The sequence below is a fragment of the Parasteatoda tepidariorum genome, chromosome 5 (genome assembly GCF_043381705.1).
Source record: "Parasteatoda tepidariorum isolate YZ-2023 chromosome 5, CAS_Ptep_4.0, whole genome shotgun sequence".
Lineage (NCBI taxonomy): Eukaryota > Metazoa > Arthropoda > Arachnida > Araneae > Theridiidae > Parasteatoda > Parasteatoda tepidariorum.
Window position 1 is genome coordinate 28420020 of NC_092208.1, and position 20304 is coordinate 28440323.

Sequence of the window (20304 nt, forward strand, 5' to 3'; positions counted from 1 at the left end):
TACTGTTAGGTAATAAGCTTTTTAATAAATTGAATTAATATTCATATATACGTTTGTGTGCGTCAAACGTAATCCAGGTGTATTTTAATTTTAAAATTATTGCAATTCTTTACTTAATTATGCAGCTTATAAAGTGTTAATTGTGTTAATTGTGTTTTTTATACTTTTTTAAACTAAAATTGATTTAAATCAAGTAACCAAGTTAAATCCTTATAATCAAGTAACATTTAGGTTTACTATATTAGATATATTTAACAAGTGGGAATTTAATTTTTCGAAATGGATCATAAGTTTTTTTATTTATTCCTAACCTTTTTTCGTAAAATTTTAAATATTACTGCAAAGTTTTAACATATGGTTTATTTTTATATAATTATTATTTCAAATTTAAAATAATTATAATTAGCTCTTTTCTAATTACTTAAAATTATGACTATTGTCTCTAACTATTAAAATAAAATTATTAACAAATTTTAACAAAATTTTCGAAACTGTTATTTAACGATAACCTACGTTATTTAAAAAGCAAAATCAAAATTAAAGCTACCGTGACCTCTGATTTCTAGGATCTCTTTAATAGCATTACTCTTTCTAAACTAAAAAAAATGAGTTATTACTGTTATCATATAAAACTATCCTTAATATCGAACGTAATCAAAAGATATTTCATTTGATTAGTATCCCTTTAATAAAAGATTTTTAAATAATGATCTTATTAACTGAAAACTTTTTTTTAATTCAAATGTATGGAATTTCATAAGAATCTAAATTTTTGTTACTTCTGGCAAACTTATTTTTCACTAATATGAAGAACATATTCTAAATATAAAAATTGTTTTTATTGGTGATTTAATTATCTTTAATTTTTAAAATTACATAAATTTGTTAAATATTATTTACCTTTGAAAATTAATATTGCTTCGTAATGATAATTATAATTTTTTGTATTTAAGTATTAACAATAGAAGTGCAGTTAGGGTCATTTTGATAAAATTACATGCTTAGTTACTAATATTATTTTGAAAGATAATATTTTTTTACTTTTCCAAAATTGTTTCTAAGTATACCGAATCAAAATTTCTAACTTTTATGCTGATAATTAAAATAAGTAATCATAAAATGACTTAAAATGGATCAACAAGGGGTTATTTTGATCCCCATAAGAAAAACGTTAATTTTTGAAGTTTTATGCCTGTTTTTGATTTTTCATTAATTCAAACCTTCTGAAAGTGGTAGCCCTGTTAAAAAATTTCACGTAATAGGTTTCGTTAAATTATATGGTATCTTAGATTTGATGCTAGAAATAGCTTAGTTGAGCTCTAATTGAATTACAAATTCGATATTGCGTCTGAAAGAAACCATGTGCATCTTGATTATAAATAGTTACCTTTTTTATAATCCTGAACAAGAAAGAACTGAAGAAACTGATGAACTGAAAGGTAAATAGCCATTGCCAAGTAAGTCAAAATACAAATTTACCTCTCGGCGAACATTTCAAAGTTTTGTTTTCGACTGACAGAAAATTTTAAAAAAATTGAATGGTTATCTTTATTTGCTCAACTGGAAAAAAAACGGCTCCGACTAATTCGCAAATATGTGGAAATATAGTGCTCTGAATATGAAACTACACTTTAACTCTGAATATAGCAGGTCTACTAATAATTCTTTTTACCTCAGAAACACTTGCAAATGATTTTTGTTCATTAAAAGAAATGCCCACAATTGGGACAGTACGGCAGAAAACTAAAAGAAAATCTTTAAATCTTGAACGTTACTTCTTCGTCCTAATATTTGTCTTCTGCACTGAAAAATGGAAACGTAAGACTCAATTTACAGGTAAAAAAGAAAAAGAATACCATAATTCTAAATAATAATCATGTGAATGCATTTGCAGACGACAGCATAGAGAAGAAGTCACGCACTGTCACTTGCTGCAATCAAACAAAATGTGACATATGCCTACCATACTAGATGCCACCTAACTATTATACACTATGTAAAACATTGTAGGGGACTGGCGGGGTATTTTCAACGTTTGTGGTAATGCTATCCTCAATGCTTGGATAGTTTTCAAGAAATCATTTGTCACCCAAATTAAGCATAGAAAGCTCATTCTTGTGCTTGCTGAAGAGCTACGAATCAGAGTTAGCACATGAAATAGTCCTTAACTCATAAATTTTAATCTATAAAATAAACGATACACGTCTTTTAACGTCGTAAGGGGGAACAGAACAAAATTTGCGATAAATATGATAAATGCTAGAAACCAATTCTTCGATGCGTCGCTGTCAATTTTTCGCCACGCGGGTGTACGAAAGCGTGCTTGCGCAAATTTCTAACTAATGAGGGAACTTCCAAATTTTAAAACATATTGCGGGCTAATGCGTATTGTTTGCATTCGTATCGTATGTTTATTTTTGTGTAACTTGCTTTCTGCAAAAGAATAATTTTTAATACAATGTTACATCATAATTTTATATTCTCATTCAGTTAAAAAAATAACAAAACAAATTTTAATCTTTAAAAACCCTTATATATTGGAATTTTAACAATAATCATCATATCAATTAAAAATTCATTTTCTTTGGAATAACATCAATTTCTAATGAGGGGCAAATTGACCCCAAATGGCGGTCTTAGGTAAGTCCAAAATCAGACTGTTCTAGAGTAAAAAAGAAGAAAATATCTGCATTATTGACACATGCGATGAAACAATTTATATTAAGTTCTATACATGAACAAATTGCAGGGAACTCTAATAATTCCAAAAACATTTATTTATTCAAAAAATAGACATACTTTTCCAAAATTATGGAAAAAAATGTATATCCAATAAATGAAATTAATTTCTGTACAAAATTTTGAGTCAATTGAATATTAAAGTTAATAATATATTTTCATAAATTTTTTTTAGTTATCTAGATTTATGTATTTGCGTTGTGCTAAGCCAATTTGAAAAAATTCGTAGCTAAAACTCATGTAACTAATCAACAAACTCATCCAATATTCAATCAAAAAATTATTATTCAAGGAATATTAATATTTCTTATAAAACTCTTCAAATTACTATGCTGTGTTTGAAATTTGACTTTTATTAATTATATATTTTGGATTATAATGTATAATATATTATTACCTTAAGCAAATTGATTTTTTGCACCAATCCCAAGTAACAGGCAAATCAGATAAGATCGTGTGAGATGATGACGAGTTTCAATCTTTTTGTTGTAATATTTTCTAATTTCAATTAATTTTTAATGTTTTGTTTTCTAATTTTCGTAATTTTTTATTTTTCTTCTTCATTTTAATTATTTCCTTCACTAAATATTCAATGAAGCAAAAAATAAAATGGCATCAAGCATTTCATGAAAAAATTGAATGTTTTAAGTTTGTTCTTGTTTTAATATTAGCGATAAGTTCAATTAATTAAATAATTGAACAAATCAAGTGATTTCACAAAATTATAGTCCACATCATTCAAAGAATTGATCAAAAAATATTTAGATATAACAAAAATGTAATTAGTAGCAGAAAATATCATTTTATAAGAAACATATTATACCAATAATAGTTTTTTTAATCTTCCCTTATTAATCTTAACACAAAATATTTTGATTTTAGAAATCTGCTCATAATTATTGAAAAAATACCAATTAGTTATTATATTCAACAAAATAAAAATAGTTATTTTGAACTATTTGCATGTTTGGGGATTTATTAGATTCTTTATCAGTTATAAAAAAATATTTGAACCAAATTATAATTTTTAATGATAAATAAATGCATATTTTCTTCAGCATAGTTAATGGATATTTTTCTTAAAAATAAGATGGATCCATTTTTAATTATAAGCCTGAGTACCAATTAAAAATTAATTAGTTTCTTGAGGAGTTATTAATTAAAAGCAAAACTATTTATGTTATTGAAACACATTATTTTCTTTTCAATTTTGTTGAAATTAAAATTTAAAAATGCAACTTCATATTACTTGTAAATATTCGAAATTATTTTTAAATTTACAAAAAGTAATTAACTTTAAATAATGAGTTTTTAAAAATTTAAAACAAAAAATTAAATCATGAGAAATCAAATAAAGTTATACCAGAATAATTTTAATTTTTCATACATACTTAATTTAAATCTTTTAACTGAATCTACTCAGGAAAATAAGCACTCTTTTCCCTATAAATCATACATAAATCCAGTTTTGTGCATGAGTATTATGAGTCCAGTTAAAACAGAAACAATCTTTAGTGGACAAGATGTATACTATGTAACAAAGATTATTCGTAAATGAAAAGAGAATTTTAGTTCTATCTTCACATTAGTTGCTAATAAAAGATATGGTTTATTGTTTTGAAACTAATATAATTTTAATAACATGTTTTTATATTAATGTAAAAGTAGGCAATCCCCTGTTTTTTCTGTCCACCAACTCCAGCGATTGCTTATTGTAAGTCAATATTTTTTTCAGTTATCTTTGTATACAAATTATATACTTGATATAAATCCATAATTAGAATAATTATTGTAAGCATATTTTTTTAACTGAATCGAAATTTAAGAAGAAGACTTGTTAGAAAAACAGAAGTTCTACTAGTTTACAATATATAACGATAACGAGTTGGAACAACGGGTAAAACGCTGAAATCAGCATCCTCGCAATTTGGTGGATTTTTGAAATCGAATCCTTAGCGATTAGCTTAAACTGGATTCGATGTATCTGCAAAACCTTGTGGACTTAACCGAATCCAGGCGGTCATCAAATTCAGAAGCTGTGTTACACCTTTTTAAATGATGTTTTTCATGATTTCTCTTAGGAAGACTTATTTTTTAAGCTTCCAGTTAAGAATCGCACTAAAATAACCTATGAACTTCACATTATAAGGTAACGCATTCTCACAACACGGAGTTTTTGCTCAAACAGATTCTGAATATATACAATTTTGTAATCAACTAACTGATGTCAGCAATGTGATGAAAACTGAGCATTTAACGCCTTCACTTGCCCGGTGAACTGGAATCCACGTGGAGAACAATGACAGCTTAGTACCATAACCTTGTGACTAAGCAGATCAGAATATGCAATAAATTGACACAAAGTTCATCAATTAGATCGAAACGTGCATATTAAGAAGGTGTAAATACAAATATATATCCACAGACAGAGATTCATTTCTTACCTGACGAGGACAGAAAAAAAAATTGCGAATAGGTAAAAAAGAAGTCTCTAGTTTTAATGTCTAGTACTGAGCCTGAATGTATTAGAATTAATGAAACAAAGTCTCCAGCATTAATGTCCAATACATTCATCATATCTATATATGACTTGAAATATACTATGTTGTTAATTACTTACCAATCTCCAGAGGGTAGAATCACCAATATTATCCCATGTTTCAATGACTACTGCTTTGATTCTGCCACATACCAAAACAGTCTGTCTACGGCTTATACAGCCCCACCGATGATGATACCCTATTATGTTCAATCCAGGAATGGATATTATTGTCCTCTATCCCAAAACCATACCTTCAAATATTTTTCAACGTGAATAGAGAATAGCCAACTTGTTTTTCTGCTGGGATATTCAATGTGGCTCACTGGTTATCACTGAAAATGGCAGTGGATGAGCTTCTAACAATTTTTGGTGTTTGCTTACCTTAGTGTGGCCAGGGGGAAAAGTCGGGTTAATTTTACCGGCATAGCTAAGCCTTACCACATAATTATATGTCATAACCTTGCTGCATAATGGAGTTTCCTGTTATTTTCTCGTGTTGTGAAATTCGTACACCATGTCGTCCAGGCAGTTCATTTTTTTCTTCTTTTCTGCACCTCTCACTTTAGGATTGCTTTCAATATGAGCTGTTGTTGAATTATTTTAACTTGCAAACAGCAAGTATAAGATAAGAGAAAATAATCAATAGATTATTAAAAACGAGATGGATTTTCTTTAATTGATAGAAAAGTAAGAGCGCATCTATCATGTGGGAAGGTATACTTAATTTGCTTTTCTCTCAGGAGGCATGGAAGCTTCCAAACCAAAAAAATATTCGAAGTCCATTTAGTATCAATTTCTGAGATAACTGGTGACCCAAGATGGACTTTCTAGCAAAACAATGTCTAAATTCACGTTGAAAAATCTGCAGCAATATAGCATTTTGATAGTGAGGTGCTTGTCATACAATGGTCTGCTCTTTTCACTGATCTCAATCACCCAGAAAACGTGAGGAGGTATCCTCAGAAAAGCTTTATGTGCCTAAGACAAGTATTTTTAGCCTGTGGAAGAAATGAAGACTGTCACCATTGAAACATGGGGTAATATTGATGCTTTTACTGTCGAGGGATTGGAAAATTATGAACAACATCTTATATTTTAAATTATATATAAATATGGTGGGTATATCAGCTATTAACAATAGCGTGTAAATTTTAGTGGTGCACTTTTTCATTTCTATTTCTTTCGGTGGGGTACCTTTTTTATATCTTTGATATTTTTTCAGTCCATAGGGAAGGAACTACGTGAGTGCTGTTTTGAGGTTTACCTGTTTTTGAGGTTTCTTATAGACATTTTTTCTCTCGTCATAGTTTTTTCTTTGTGTCCAGATACGTAGCAAAATCGAGATTCAAATAAACTACCGTGTAAAATGAATTTTGATAAAGTAAATAACTGTATAAAAATTGAAGAAAAATCTTGTTTAGGGATAATATAAAAAAAATTACTAAGTGCCTAGTAAAATAAGGTTACACCTGAGTTCATTAAATGGCATGCAGCTTTGATAAATTGTGTTCCCATATGTTGGAGAAATTCAGTCAATTTTGATCAAAAAAGAATTGGAAAACCAGATGAGTTTCAAGCTCATTGTTATTTTTCTGAAAACATTACTTGAGAATGGAACATGTATTGTAACATTTTATATCTAACTATAAATGCGTGTTATTTTTTGAAAATAATGCGTCTTATTATATATATGATAAGCAGGCGAAAACTTCTGTAGGTTGAAACACAAACATAACTGAAAGACTATGTTATAAAAATGAATATTTCGTGTTAAAGTATTCTTCAAATTTCATTTAGTCAATAAATTAAGTGTTTTTTATATTCTGCAATGTTTAAGTAAAGCTACATTTACATTGCTTCGGATGTTCTTTTTAAATAGTAAAACGATGTACTTTTTATTTAACAATACTTTCGTATTTCCCTGATTAGAATTTCACGGAAAAATGATTAAATAATAATTTATCTAATTGTTATTTTACCATATTCTAGCAAATCAGTCATAACAAGACCTATAAACAAGATGGTATTCAAAATGTTTATCGTCAGAAAAACTGTTTGTTAACTGCTTTCACCTATTAAGGTGAAATAATCAGAATTATGTCACTCCAACTAGGTCCACCTAATGAATCTACTTAGTTCCTTTCTGCTGGGTACATATTATAACCGAGAGAGCTTATTTACACATCTAATGACGAACAGAACGAGAGTATGAGTACCAGCATTGACACAACCATATTTCCTACGTTCCCTTCAACGCATGAAGAGATTCAACGCATGATGACCTGCACTCCCCAATTTGTTAATTTGGAATATTAGAATACGATAATCTCATTCATGTATAGATGGTAGCACCATAAGGTTGTTTAACACAAAAAGTCACATATTACTCTTCTCTTACGACAGGTGAAACAACCAAAAAACTAGCTAAACCACATTTTATGGTTCATTTGACAAAACACACTCGACTACTACCTAGCGCCAATGCTCATTACCTAACCAAAAGTCTGGTTCTAATGCCCAGTTAAATTACCTTTTTAGGATTTTGAAACCATGCTAGTTATAAATGGTTAAAAAACGCATATTTTGTATTTATGTTTCTTTTTACCATTTCATTCTTAAATGGTTTCATAACTGTAGAGGTAAAAATTGTTCTTTACCCTAAACTTTACAGTCAGTTATATAGACAGACTGCAGCCGGTTATTTTGCCGTATTTTAGAAATAAAATTTAACAGTGTACATGATATTCAAACTTATGCTAACTCTAGTTTATTTTCATTAAAAAATCTTATATGAATAAAAATTTTAAAAAGAATAAGGAAGCAAAGTCAAAACAAGTTTTACTTATGTTTTACCAGTTGATAGGCATTTTAGAAGTAAAATTTAACAGTGTACATGATATTCAAACTTACTCTAACTCTAGTTTATTTTCATTAAAAAATCTTATATGAATGCAAATTTTAAAATAAATAAAGAAGCAAAGTCAAAACAAGTTTTACTTATGTTTTACCAGTTGATGCGTATTTTAGAAATAAAATTTAACAGTGTACATGATATTCAAACTTATGCTAACTCTAGTTTATTTTCATTAAAAAATCTTATATGAATACAAATTTTAAAATGAATAAGGAAGCAAAGTCAAAACAAGTTTTACTTATGCTTTACATTAACTCTTTCAGTGTTAAAAATATTTACTTACAATTGTCATTGTAAACTCAATGAAAGTTAAATATTGCCTATATACATTTCAAAATTTAACATTGCATGTTATTGTTGCTGTTGTTAATATATATTTTGTTTCGTACTTCCGTTAAAATCATCTATTGACTCAGGCAGTTACAAAAATTTTTTATTCAACCTATAATTGATATTATGTACCCTTAAATATAATATAATGGTAAAATGTTTCGGTTAATGCTCGAGCTGCAGAAAATTCAATATACCAGTTGAAAATATATGATTATGTATTTTCAACTTACGGAGATCTATTTTTTAAGGATATTTATAAGCTTATTATATTTCGTATAGCAAACATATTTCCATTATAAAGAAATGTATGTTTTGCAACAGAAACATATAAACCAATAAAATAGAAAGAAAATAAGAAAAGACGGATGAATAAGCCTTTAATTCAACGAAGGGTAAACTTTTATGAAGGTTAATGTAATATTTTTGTAAAAAGAAATAAGAAAATAGAAGATTTGATATGTTCATGACCTTAAAAAAAATTATTTTTTCCCTTCTCTCTCTAAGAAGCAAATACAATTTTTTCTCCGATTTTCTTTTCGTTTTTGATAAAAAGTAGTAAAACCTATTTCACGGATCAAATATTTTTGTACTTCATTTTAAGAAAAAATGTTGTAAGAATTATGGGAGAATGTTTTGTTAAAATAAAAAAGAAAACGAAAGCTGTAATGAATGAAATTTTATTATAACTAATGTTTTAAGCATAAATCTAATTTAAAATTTATTAAATCATTTTCAAAATTGTATTTATCTTCTTTTAAAAAAAATAAGTGAAATTATAAGTTAAAAAAAAAGCTTAAGATGCTTAGATCATAAAAACTTATGCATTTTAAATTGCTGAAATAATAAATTGCTCAATAATTGACATTTATTATTGTTCCCTTACATTTTCCATTTAATTTAGATTATCTATTATATAAAACACTAATGAGTGGGTTGTTAAAAAAATCTATGGATTATTTTGTTGTCTTCGTCAATAAAAATATATATTTAGTATGAGAGCATTTGTTAGTATAATCTCTTGAAAATACATGTTCATAAATTCTTAAATGGAAATTCGTTTTCCGAGTTAGAAAGGAAAAGCTGAAATAAACTGAGCAAAAATCTGTGCTGAAATGATATGTTACATATAAAAAATTGATATAGACAAAATTTTAAATTTTTTTCGTTTTATTTATGCTATTAAATTTTCATTTTTTTGTTGTTATTCTTTAATCGTGTTTAGAAATTGCGCAGGTTCGATAATACGTTAAGGCAAAAATAATTTTTATTCTTAAAGCAATAAAGAAAAAAAGTTTTTTACCAACAAAGAATGGTCTGCTTTGCCTTCTTATCATTTTCATTATTTTCTATGTATTTAAGTTTATTTTAAAATAAGGGGCCTTCACTGTCAAATTTTCAAACACTGGAATATAAAATTTGGTATATAAGGAAATTCAGTGATATGTATCTAAGTTTCCAATGATATATTTCAAATATATTTCTAAGTATAATTGTAACATATATAAATCAAATCGCATTGTTAAAAATAAATCTGTGTCAAATCGTAATGTGCATAAACTAAATTAAATGTACATAAATTAAATGTTTCATAAAACGCTTATGCAGTATGTTTGAAGAATATTGTTTTCAAAAAGATTTTGAACTTTCATACTTCTATACAAGCCTAGATTTCCAATGAGTGAAGAAATTGAGTTCTTATCGCGAATCAATCCGAAAGCAATAGTGAAAGCAGTTCCATGCAGATGGCTGGAGCAAAAAAAAGGGGTGGGATCTTCTAGCTTTTATTCTTGCATAAACCAGAAAAAAACAATGCTTTATAAAAAATAATACTTTTTTTATAAAATTTCTATATCAAGCATTTTATGAGACAAAGCTGGAAAGCGTTGCTCACTTCTTGTATTTCTTCAAGAAGTTGGAGGAACAGCTTAGAACAGGGTAAGCCCCGCAATAAAGCTGTTGCAGAATTCAGACTTGCGGTGTGCCATGATTTCCTGGCGAACCACCTCTGCCGCATTGGCATTCTCGCTGATCCAAATTACCCGTTATGCTCGATTAATGAACTTATGGACAGGAACCATCTATTGAGATGCTCGGCTCTGCGTGGGGACTCTGAGATGAGGCGCTACTGGAGTACCCGACATCAGTTAATGAGATAGTGACTTTTTTCTCTCACTTGTTGTTAACCTTTTTGTTCACTGTTTCTTGTAAGAGTTGGTCATTTTCCTTTGGCATTAGAAATTTAAAAAAAAAAAATATTGTGCTAAAATTTGAACTATAAGATAATTTCGTGAAGCGGCATTATTAACGTGTTTTGGGATGAAACCCTGATATGGTAAAGTTTATTAATGTAGATACATCATTGGAGACCTGCTTCCTTGTTGGGCTAACCTTCTCTATTCATTAGCAGTTATTGACAACATTACTACATTTCAACGAGTGTACTTAATGAAGTTTGAAAATCTCAAGATTTACAGTGAGTTAGTTTACCTTGAAATAAAGTTCGAGTATGTAAGGTGTGATTCTTGTACACCTTTTTTTTAATTTTAAACAAGACTAATATATCGAGGATACGCTAAAAACGCTTTATTTACCTCAAATAATATTTAAAATTGTCTTAAATTACCGTTTTTGAGACATACCATTTGTAAAATCTGTGTATTAATTTAACATATTTTTTCTTTATTCTTTTATAAACAAGTAATTTGTATTTATACTGGAAACTTCAACAAAGACTTTTAGGAGGGAATAGCGACACAGTTTGCAGAAGAGTACTGTAAGACAGAAAATTTTCTTTCCACTTTCAAAATATAAGAGCAAAAACAAATGAGTATTATTTAGTAAAAAGATTGGTAGGAACATTTCTCCGTATGAACAAAAAACACACCTTCGTTGTTGCAGTGAATAAATAAAATCCCTTGAATATCCACTGGGTATCATTTTCCTCTGTAGGAATGATTTATTTGCTTCATGGCTCTTACATGCCCTAACTCAAGGAATAAAAACATCCTATGAGATACGCAGTTTCATTTTGTATATATTAACCAAATCTTAGAGCGTGATGAAATCCTAAATATTCTTTTCTCATGGGCTTTTTCAGAGACGGATGACAAACATTCATGTATTAATGATAACTATACTTTTCTCTTGGTGGTTTACAGTTTTATATTTTATGAGAACATAACTTTATTGGAAAAATGAATGCTTATTTCTTGAGCAATGAGGAAACTTATATTTTCAGTCTTGGTTCGGTGTTTTACTAATCTATATACAGTGCTGTTTTACTGTAGACAACTGCGCAGTTAATATTTATTAGAATATTTGAAGCCTTTCTTACGTTAATATTTTGTTTCGGATTTTTGTGGAGACTCAATACGATGTCATGCATATTTTTCAAATATTTGTTTTAAATAAAAAATTCTCTGTATATATATAGATTTCAGGGAAAATATTGCCTTGTGCTGGATTGAAAAATTCGTGATTTTCGATGCTCAAAATATTTTGAACCAGTCTAAAAAAATAATAAATAAAGCAAACTGTTATGAATATTTAAATTAGAAAATGTAGCTGTTTTGTATGAAACTGTTATTTTTCATTATCAAGTTTAAATTTTTGCAATTTCTTGTGGTATAAAATACATATTTCAGTTATGCTTATTTTGATGAAAACTGTACCCTTCAGGTGTATCATATATTTTTGTAATTTTCTACGACTTTACTTTTTTATCGGAAGTGGTTTTTTTACATTTTTTTCTCAAAAATTATTAAAAAATAATCTTGAAATTCAAATGTAAATAAATATATCATAGAATGATTTTCAAATATTCAAAAATATTTTTTGCAAACATTGTAACAATCCATTTTATATCTTACAGAATATTTAAGAAATCTTATCTATTATATTTAGGAAAATACTTTTACTTTACAAAATGAAATACAGTGAATTGATTTGTGTAATTCTAAAAATTAAAAATTTGCTTTTTTATGTTAAACTGATTAAATTTTATTGCTTATTGTTATGAATTAAATTAAAATCTTTTTATAAACAAATCACTTTGCAAGAAAAATATGCACTCGTTAATATTTTGAATGTTGTTTTAAGCTATAACAAATAAAATATTTAAATATTTAAATTCCTTAACCTGTTTTTGTTCCTTTATATTAGTACTTTTGTCAAATTTTTTTTATAATTTTCTATTCAACATTATTTTTTCTTTTTCATCAATTTGATAATGTAGAAATTAGTTTAAAAAAACGATCTTGATCTTATGCATTTTTAAGGGAAATGCGTTCTTGGAAAGTATTCTTTTGGCAGGACATTTACAAAACACTTATTTTAAACCTTCCTACATAAAAAATCACTTATTGCACCGTTGAAATATCTTAATAAAGGCAAATAAATTCGTCCAGTAATGCTACAGTAAGAAAGAAAAGTAACCTAAACTAAAGGTTTTGATCTCAACGATTACTTTTTCCTTTCTTTATTAGATTTGTTACCCATTTTTTTTTACTTCAATAAATTTATTGCGCACGGAGTAAAAAAACATGGTCAAAATTATTAGAATATGGTAACACATACCATGTTTCTGGCTGAGAACACCAAAAAGCTCACTATTTTTTTTTTATTTAAACGCTGTAGTAATGGTTTTGGTAAATTCAATAGAAAAATATTTATTTTTCTTTATAATTTGTGATAAATTTTAGTAAATGTGGTAATTTTTCCAAAATTTAATTTTCAGTTATGTATTTTTTAGTTTCTAGTAATTTTTAGTTTCGCCTTTTTGTTAAATGTGTGGTACGAAAAAACATAATTTTAAAGTCCCGGATTGAAGACATGGAAAACTGTTACAATATGAATGGAAAAATTACCAAATGAATGGTTTAAATACCGTATAACTTAATTTAATGAACCGGAATCATTGTTTCTTCAAATCAGAAATTTTATTATTATTGTAATTTTGCCTGAATACTGTTTTAAAAGTCTACTTTTATCGTTTTCTTTTTTCCTTTCAAAAATGAAATGCTTTGATAAATTAAAAAGTATAGCAGAATAATCGTAATAATTTTAATAACAATGCTAGTTAATGAAAATATTTACCTCATAAAGTTTAAAATTAAATAAGTAGATTTCAATGCTCTGTCAGGAGGACACAATTCATATTGATGGTATTAATTACTATGTAAGCAAGTATTTATTTATATTTTTTCTGTATACAGTGTGTACAAGCATACACTTGATATTGATATGACACAGAGTTTGTTTTCATTTTGTTCAACTTCTGAAGCCTTATACTTCCCAGAAATGTATTTTATTTTTCTAGTTGTATTTTATACAAAAAAAATCCCCAGGCATTTTAGACTTTTACGTACACTGAAACCCTAGCAGCAGTAGAAAGTTGTTCAAATTTCAAATTGTCCCATTGTGTTTGAAAGAAAAAAATAAACTTCACATTCTTGTTGTCAAAGGATAAAATATTACTTTCGAGTTTGAAAGAGAATATAAAGTTGAAAGTAACTTTCTCATGCTTTTTACAGTAGCTTATGTTTTCTTCGAAGCACGGAAAAGCGAACTTTAAATTGACGGATTTTATTTATATTTTTGGTAACGCATTCATCAACTCTTCCTTGACGTCTATAAATTGGTTTCGATGAAAAATGTATTTGCAGTATTTTTTAAAGCATTAAATAAATTAAGTCACCAAGTATTAAATTTCACTTTTTCGAATAATCTCGAGGCAATCTGATGGTAATCGGATGTTTTTCATAGAGAAAGAATATTTCTATAGGTTAAACCATTAGCATTCAACTGCCAGTAGTCATCTTGCAAATTTTTTGACAACACTCCTTCCCTAGCCTACATTTAGCAATGTCTAAGATTCAGATTTTTTCCCCATTTTTCCATTAATCCATAAAAAATTAATAGGCTGCAACTTTTTGTAATATACTAACTAAGATTCTTGAATATTTTTTCGTTTTGTTTTATTCATTAAAAACTATTTCACAGTGAGTAGTTAACAAGCATTGTATTTAAAGTTTTCTACATTTAACGTTGCATTTGCGTTTTAAGTAATTTTTAATTTCTTAAATTTTACCATTGGGCTCAGAGCGTGTTTACAATAATAAAAATGTGTAAACCCTTAAAAGAAAACTTTTGTAACGTGAGTTCCGTAAATAGCATTCCAATCAATATGAAGGTTTTAAATAAAAATTACACTTGTGCGATTGCACCAGAATGACTTCAGCTATAGCAGCACTACCAACAGGGATATAAAGGGCTAGAGAGGTGTGCACTGCATACAGCGCTCAGTTGTAAAAATGTTCCTAGTAGAGGAAATTAATCGAAAGTACAGCTGTGATATATATAGATGCGCTCAGATCGAAACAACGTTGACCCCCGACCCCAAGAGACCACTATCAATTCAACACAATACTGCAGTAATCTAATGACACTGCGCAAGGAATGATGACGTGATGTAAAGCTATCAAAATTAAACCGCCAGATCTTCACATACGGAAAGTAATCCTTCTCTATGAATATGCCCACCCATACGCCTTCCTTAAAAAGCAGAAAACCACTTAAAATTGCAGTTGGGAAGTGTTATAACATCCACCATTTCGGGCGGTGAACTGAAGGTAGCTGTGTAGGACTTCTAGAATCAAACACAATCTTTTTACAGCAAAGACATAGACCTAATACCTTAGTGATAGAACCTGTTTTACATCACCAATGATGATTTCTTTTGTTTTGTAATAAAAGTATTATTTTTGTACCACTTTTCATATGGGCAACATTTGTAAAATGAAAAAAAATAAGCAGCTTGTAATAACATAATAAAAAAAGAAATTTATATTCAGTAGAACTACATGGAGATATTATATTTAAATATATCAAATCTTTCTCTAGGAGATTTAAAATAAAGGTAAAATAGAATATAAATGACTTACTTATCAGAGAGTCCAATAACACCTTGGCAATCTATAAAATAAACAAAAGTATTGATTAAGAAGAAGTTTTACTTAACACAATAATTTATCTTTTTAATAAATTTGTTTTGTTTTATTTATGATGGTTAACAGAATCTTAAATTTAAGCAAAGAAATGTATTCAAGTTACCGCGGGAAGAAACTTAGCCTATATAACAGAATTTCATATAGTAACATTCTTCATTCTAAGTAAACCTCAATGAACCTCCCTGTACAGCCTGGGCGTTTAAGCAGACATTTTATACAAAATTATGGTTCCAAATTAATTCTTATTACCATGACTCAATTGCATGAGTGATCAATTGATGAGTGATATTGGATTAGGCAGGCTTACAAGCAAGAGCTATGTGTACACACAGATCTCCCTGAAGTTCTGTATTTTGTGTGATTTTAATATGGAAAATATGGAGGTATATTAATAATATTAAAAGATAGGTGGTTGCGTACAAGGCAAAAAAAAAACACCTTAAAAATCCTTTGATCTAATGATCGGATTTTTTCACATATCGCAACTGAATCTTAATGGTTCATGGGATTGATCTCAGACATGATATTTAATTAGTATTAAACAGATTTAAAGTAGCAGTGATATCAGATGTAGAATGCGCATTCTATGAATAAACATAATTTTTTTAGATGGATTAAGATTGCGGACCATCAAAATATGGACGGAAATCTGGAAATTATAGTCTCAATAGTCTGCTCAAAACTTTGGACCCTTAAATGTTAATATGACTTTTTACGTATTTTTACAGATCTAATTTTTTAGAAAATTGAATTGAATTTTTTTTCTATCACCTTTAGATCAAAATTTTTTCAAAGTGATTAGTAACTTTGGTTTCAAAATAAAACTTTGCAATTTGATTATAGCTTAGTTGAAGGGCTATATAGTGTTTCTTATTGTGTTTTATATCTATTGTAGTTACATCATTTACTAGAGCATTTTTTTCATAATTTACTAAAAAGAAAAAGAGCAATAATATCACGACTTCTGAGATTTATTTGTCCGTTTCTGGCACTTCGTTCTTGAATGCTACAGTAATGCTAGTGTCCTTAAGATTATTTTTTTATTCAAAGAGTTAAATGCTAGTCATAAGCTAATGGCGCCATTTTACTTTGAACTTGCTAATAAAGATTGTTTATTTAAATGCACTCCAGTTTTAGAGTCATTCACTGACTGTAATTATGCATTAGGCGTATTGGTATGGCCACAGGCTATTTCAGAAACCTGTTCAAAACAGCAGTTTCTAATTTTCTCTCACTCAAATAATGCTTTAAATCAATTGCTGTTCATTTATCATTGTCTGCTTCTCATTGGTGAAATTACAATAAGGAATCACCCCGTAACTATCATTTTCAGTGCAGAGCAATTAGTCATATGTCATTGATATAATACTTATGTTTAATTCAAACTGAGCTATTTCATTTGAGACGACAGTTTCATTGTGAATATACATAAGAAGGGAGGGAAAGTGTAGTCTCCAGAGTTCTAATGCTTAAGTTTGAATCGGTGAATTATTCGAAGGGCTATGTTTTGACAGAACTTTGAAGGTTGCTGTATCAAACACGTTCCAGAACTTTTAATCTGCTGATCAAATCTTTATCATTCGGGTCTATACATAGAACATTGTCAGAAAAGAACAGAAAATGACAATGCCATTCAGAACGGAAAATAGCATGTATTTTTGCAGCAATTTATTGTTGCTAAATGTTTATGATAGTCATCGCACCGAAAAAGGTTAATTTTGAAGGAAAAATGCAAAATAAGTTTTAAATCTCATAGTTTCGTGTTTTAATAATTTTTTTTTTCATTTAAGTGTTTAGAACTGTTGTGATTCATCCGAATAAAAATATCTGGTAACTTGACTTACGAAAACATTATACCGAAAGAAATAGAATTATCAGGTAGAAAATCGATTTGACAATAAAACCGAATCACAGTTTTATTTATTCGATGTTCAAAACTATGAAATAATTCTTGAAAATTAAGACCAAGAATAGAAAATAATCGTAAAATGATTTGGGAAGAAATGGAGCTATAGTACAGTTATTAAAACTGCACGGCATATACTAGAATTCGAACTGACTATTTTATTATGTTAATGAGTAGATTTAAAAAGAAAGAAAAACAATTTTGTCAACGGAACAGTACAAATCTGCAGAGAGAGTCTATAGGAAGAATGGTTTTTTTTTTTTTTTTTTGACTGTGTAAGCCAGAAAGAGAAGCCCTTCGTTCCAAGCATTTCTTTTCCTAGTAAATTAAAATAAAATCAATTATTTCCTCTTAATTTTGCAAAATACTTATAATCTTCATAAATATTCCATATAATTCATATTGTTACTAAAGCTTAGAAAACTGTCGGAACTTATATTTTCTTTCAGCTATCATCACTTGCTTGCACATATTTGTCTTTGCTTGGGAAATTCTCGCTCTTATTTTATTTTTCTTATACGAGATCTTTTATCGCCCTTCTTCCTCCCTGGGTTTGAGTGTCTTTTTGTCGCAAGGCAAACGTGACGTTCCCAAGGGGCGATTCTCAGAAGCTAGACTTGGGATTGGAAGTCCCTAGAGCTCAAAGAAAAAAAAAACTTTTCTTTTTATACTTTTTGTATTAAGTCTTTGTTTCCGTTGAATAAGCGTGAATGCAGCTGACACTTGAATGCAATGCGTGTTCAATGCTAGATGTATATAAAAAAAAACATTGTTTTATTGTGTGTATCCTTGTTAAATCTCTACAACATTGTTGTGTAAAACAGTTGTTCTAATTTTATATTCTCCCACCAATTAAAGAAAAATACTTTTTATTGTCATCGTGAAAAGTATAAATAAATAAAAGTTCAAGAGTGACTAAGTTAACACTAAGCAGAACGCTAAGTTAAATTTATTTATTCGATTATCTTATAACTAACTGGAGATTTTATTTAAGAGTATATTTGATTGAAGGAAACTTATTTGTAAATCTTTAAGGATATGAGCATAGCTTTAAAGAAAATTTCCTCGTTGGTTACTTTGAACAATTAGAAACTATATTCTTACGCCGAATTTTTATGGCATGAATTAAATTATATTTAGGTATCCTTATTTTATACTATATTTTAGGCATACATATTAACATAATATTTTGACAAATATTTTAAATAATTGCATTGTGTCATGTGTAGATCTAAATCGTTAAGTTGCCATCGTATGATTGCATTCTTTTTAGAATACAGGCTTAAAAACAATCACATGAATAAAAAGCCTTAAGTAAATTAGTCAGTAAGAAGTTTTGGCAAGAAAAATAGTATTCTTAAGTTATATTTTTCCTTATAACAGGAATGCTGAGGAAAACATTAAAATTAAAAAACAAAGCCTTGCTTCGGCGAGTTATATAAAGTTTTTTTAGAGCTGTGAAAGGTGTAATTGCATAAGGAAGTATCAGAAGGAAAACACAAAGCAAGTTTCATTCAAATTATCTTATTTCATTAATGAGAAGACTACATTGACTAACTGCTTAGGAAAAGCCATAAACTTTTTAAAAAGTGATATGACTGAATAAGATAAGAAATAGTCATATTTAGATATCAACTGTACGTGACAATTTCTTGAGACTTCTTAGGAGAGCATTTTTATGACTTTTGTTTAACACAGTGTCCATTATCTTATATAATACATCGCAAAAATGTGAAGTATCTAATGCACTTTAACAATGTTCAAATCACCCTTTTAACAGCAAATTTTCAAATTTGTACAAAACCAGTACCAAAATAGAGAATATGTGTGTGTGCGTGCGTGCGTGTGTGTGTGTGTGTTTGTTAGTGTTAGTGTTAGTGTTAAAGTATGAAATCCGTTATTTTATAGAATACCCAGCTATTTCATAGAATAACGATCTGCAGCACGTTAAAGTGTAAAATAATCGATATTCTACAGCTCAAAGTTTAGGTACTGGTCAGGGATTTAAAAAATGTTCGTGTAAAACCCAGTGTGTCAACAAAAAATGTTTTTGCTTTAGAAGTAATGTTCTTTGTAATTCCAAGTGTCATTTTAGTAATCCTTGTTGTAGCAAATGATTTAATGGTAAGTTTCCATAATTACCATTTATACGCTGCATAAATTAGATAAATTGCTTCTTTTTCGTTTTAATTGTCGATCATTAGTTTATTTATAGAATACCTAGTTATTTCATTTTAGATAAATTGTTTATTTTACACTTTAACTGTCTCTCATTAGTTAATTTTTAGAATACCTAGTTATTTCATAGAATAACTAGTTTAAGTGTCAAATTAATAACATATTACACACTTTAACGGACACGATCAGTTATTTCATGGCATAACTAGGTATTCTATGAAATAACTGCATTATATACTTTAACGGTAACATATATATATATATAGTTCAAAATGAATACAAAACAAAGGAAAATTACAACAAATAAAATAGAACACATTAAGTTTGTTTTATCATGTCCTAAGTTGTCCTTTGTCTTATCTTCATTTTGAACTTATCTAATGAGTTCTGTTTACTTGCAGCTTATGCGCGATAAATGAAACTTACTGTTTTTCTTAATTTTCTGCGTGTTTTTTTGTATTCATTTATTTTGTTGTATATATATATATATATATATATATNGAAGGTATATATTTAAGAGATTGGATCATTAAATTTGTATCAAAATGCTCTTAAATTGTTATACATATTAGAGTTTTCAGTTCATCCAAAAGAATACTCAAATATAGCAATTTTAAAAATTTTATTATCCGCATAAAATTGACCTTTAAATGTATATTCTTCCAGTAGAGCGAAAACGCTATTT

The 20304-nt window shown here is 28.3% G+C and overlaps 1 protein-coding gene across 4 annotated transcripts in view; it reads right to left on the reverse strand.

The window, feature by feature from the left end:
• Positions 1-20304, reverse strand: part of LOC107444296 (neural cell adhesion molecule 2) — a 765139-nt gene that overhangs the window by 30744 nt on the left and 714091 nt on the right. For all 4 annotated transcript variants that reach the window (XM_071181216.1, XM_071181215.1, XM_071181217.1 and 1 more), the window contains one exon: positions 15470-15500. In XM_071181216.1, coding sequence (XP_071037317.1) covers positions 15470-15500 — 31 coding nt within the window. The remainder of the gene's footprint in view (positions 1-15469; positions 15501-20304) is intronic.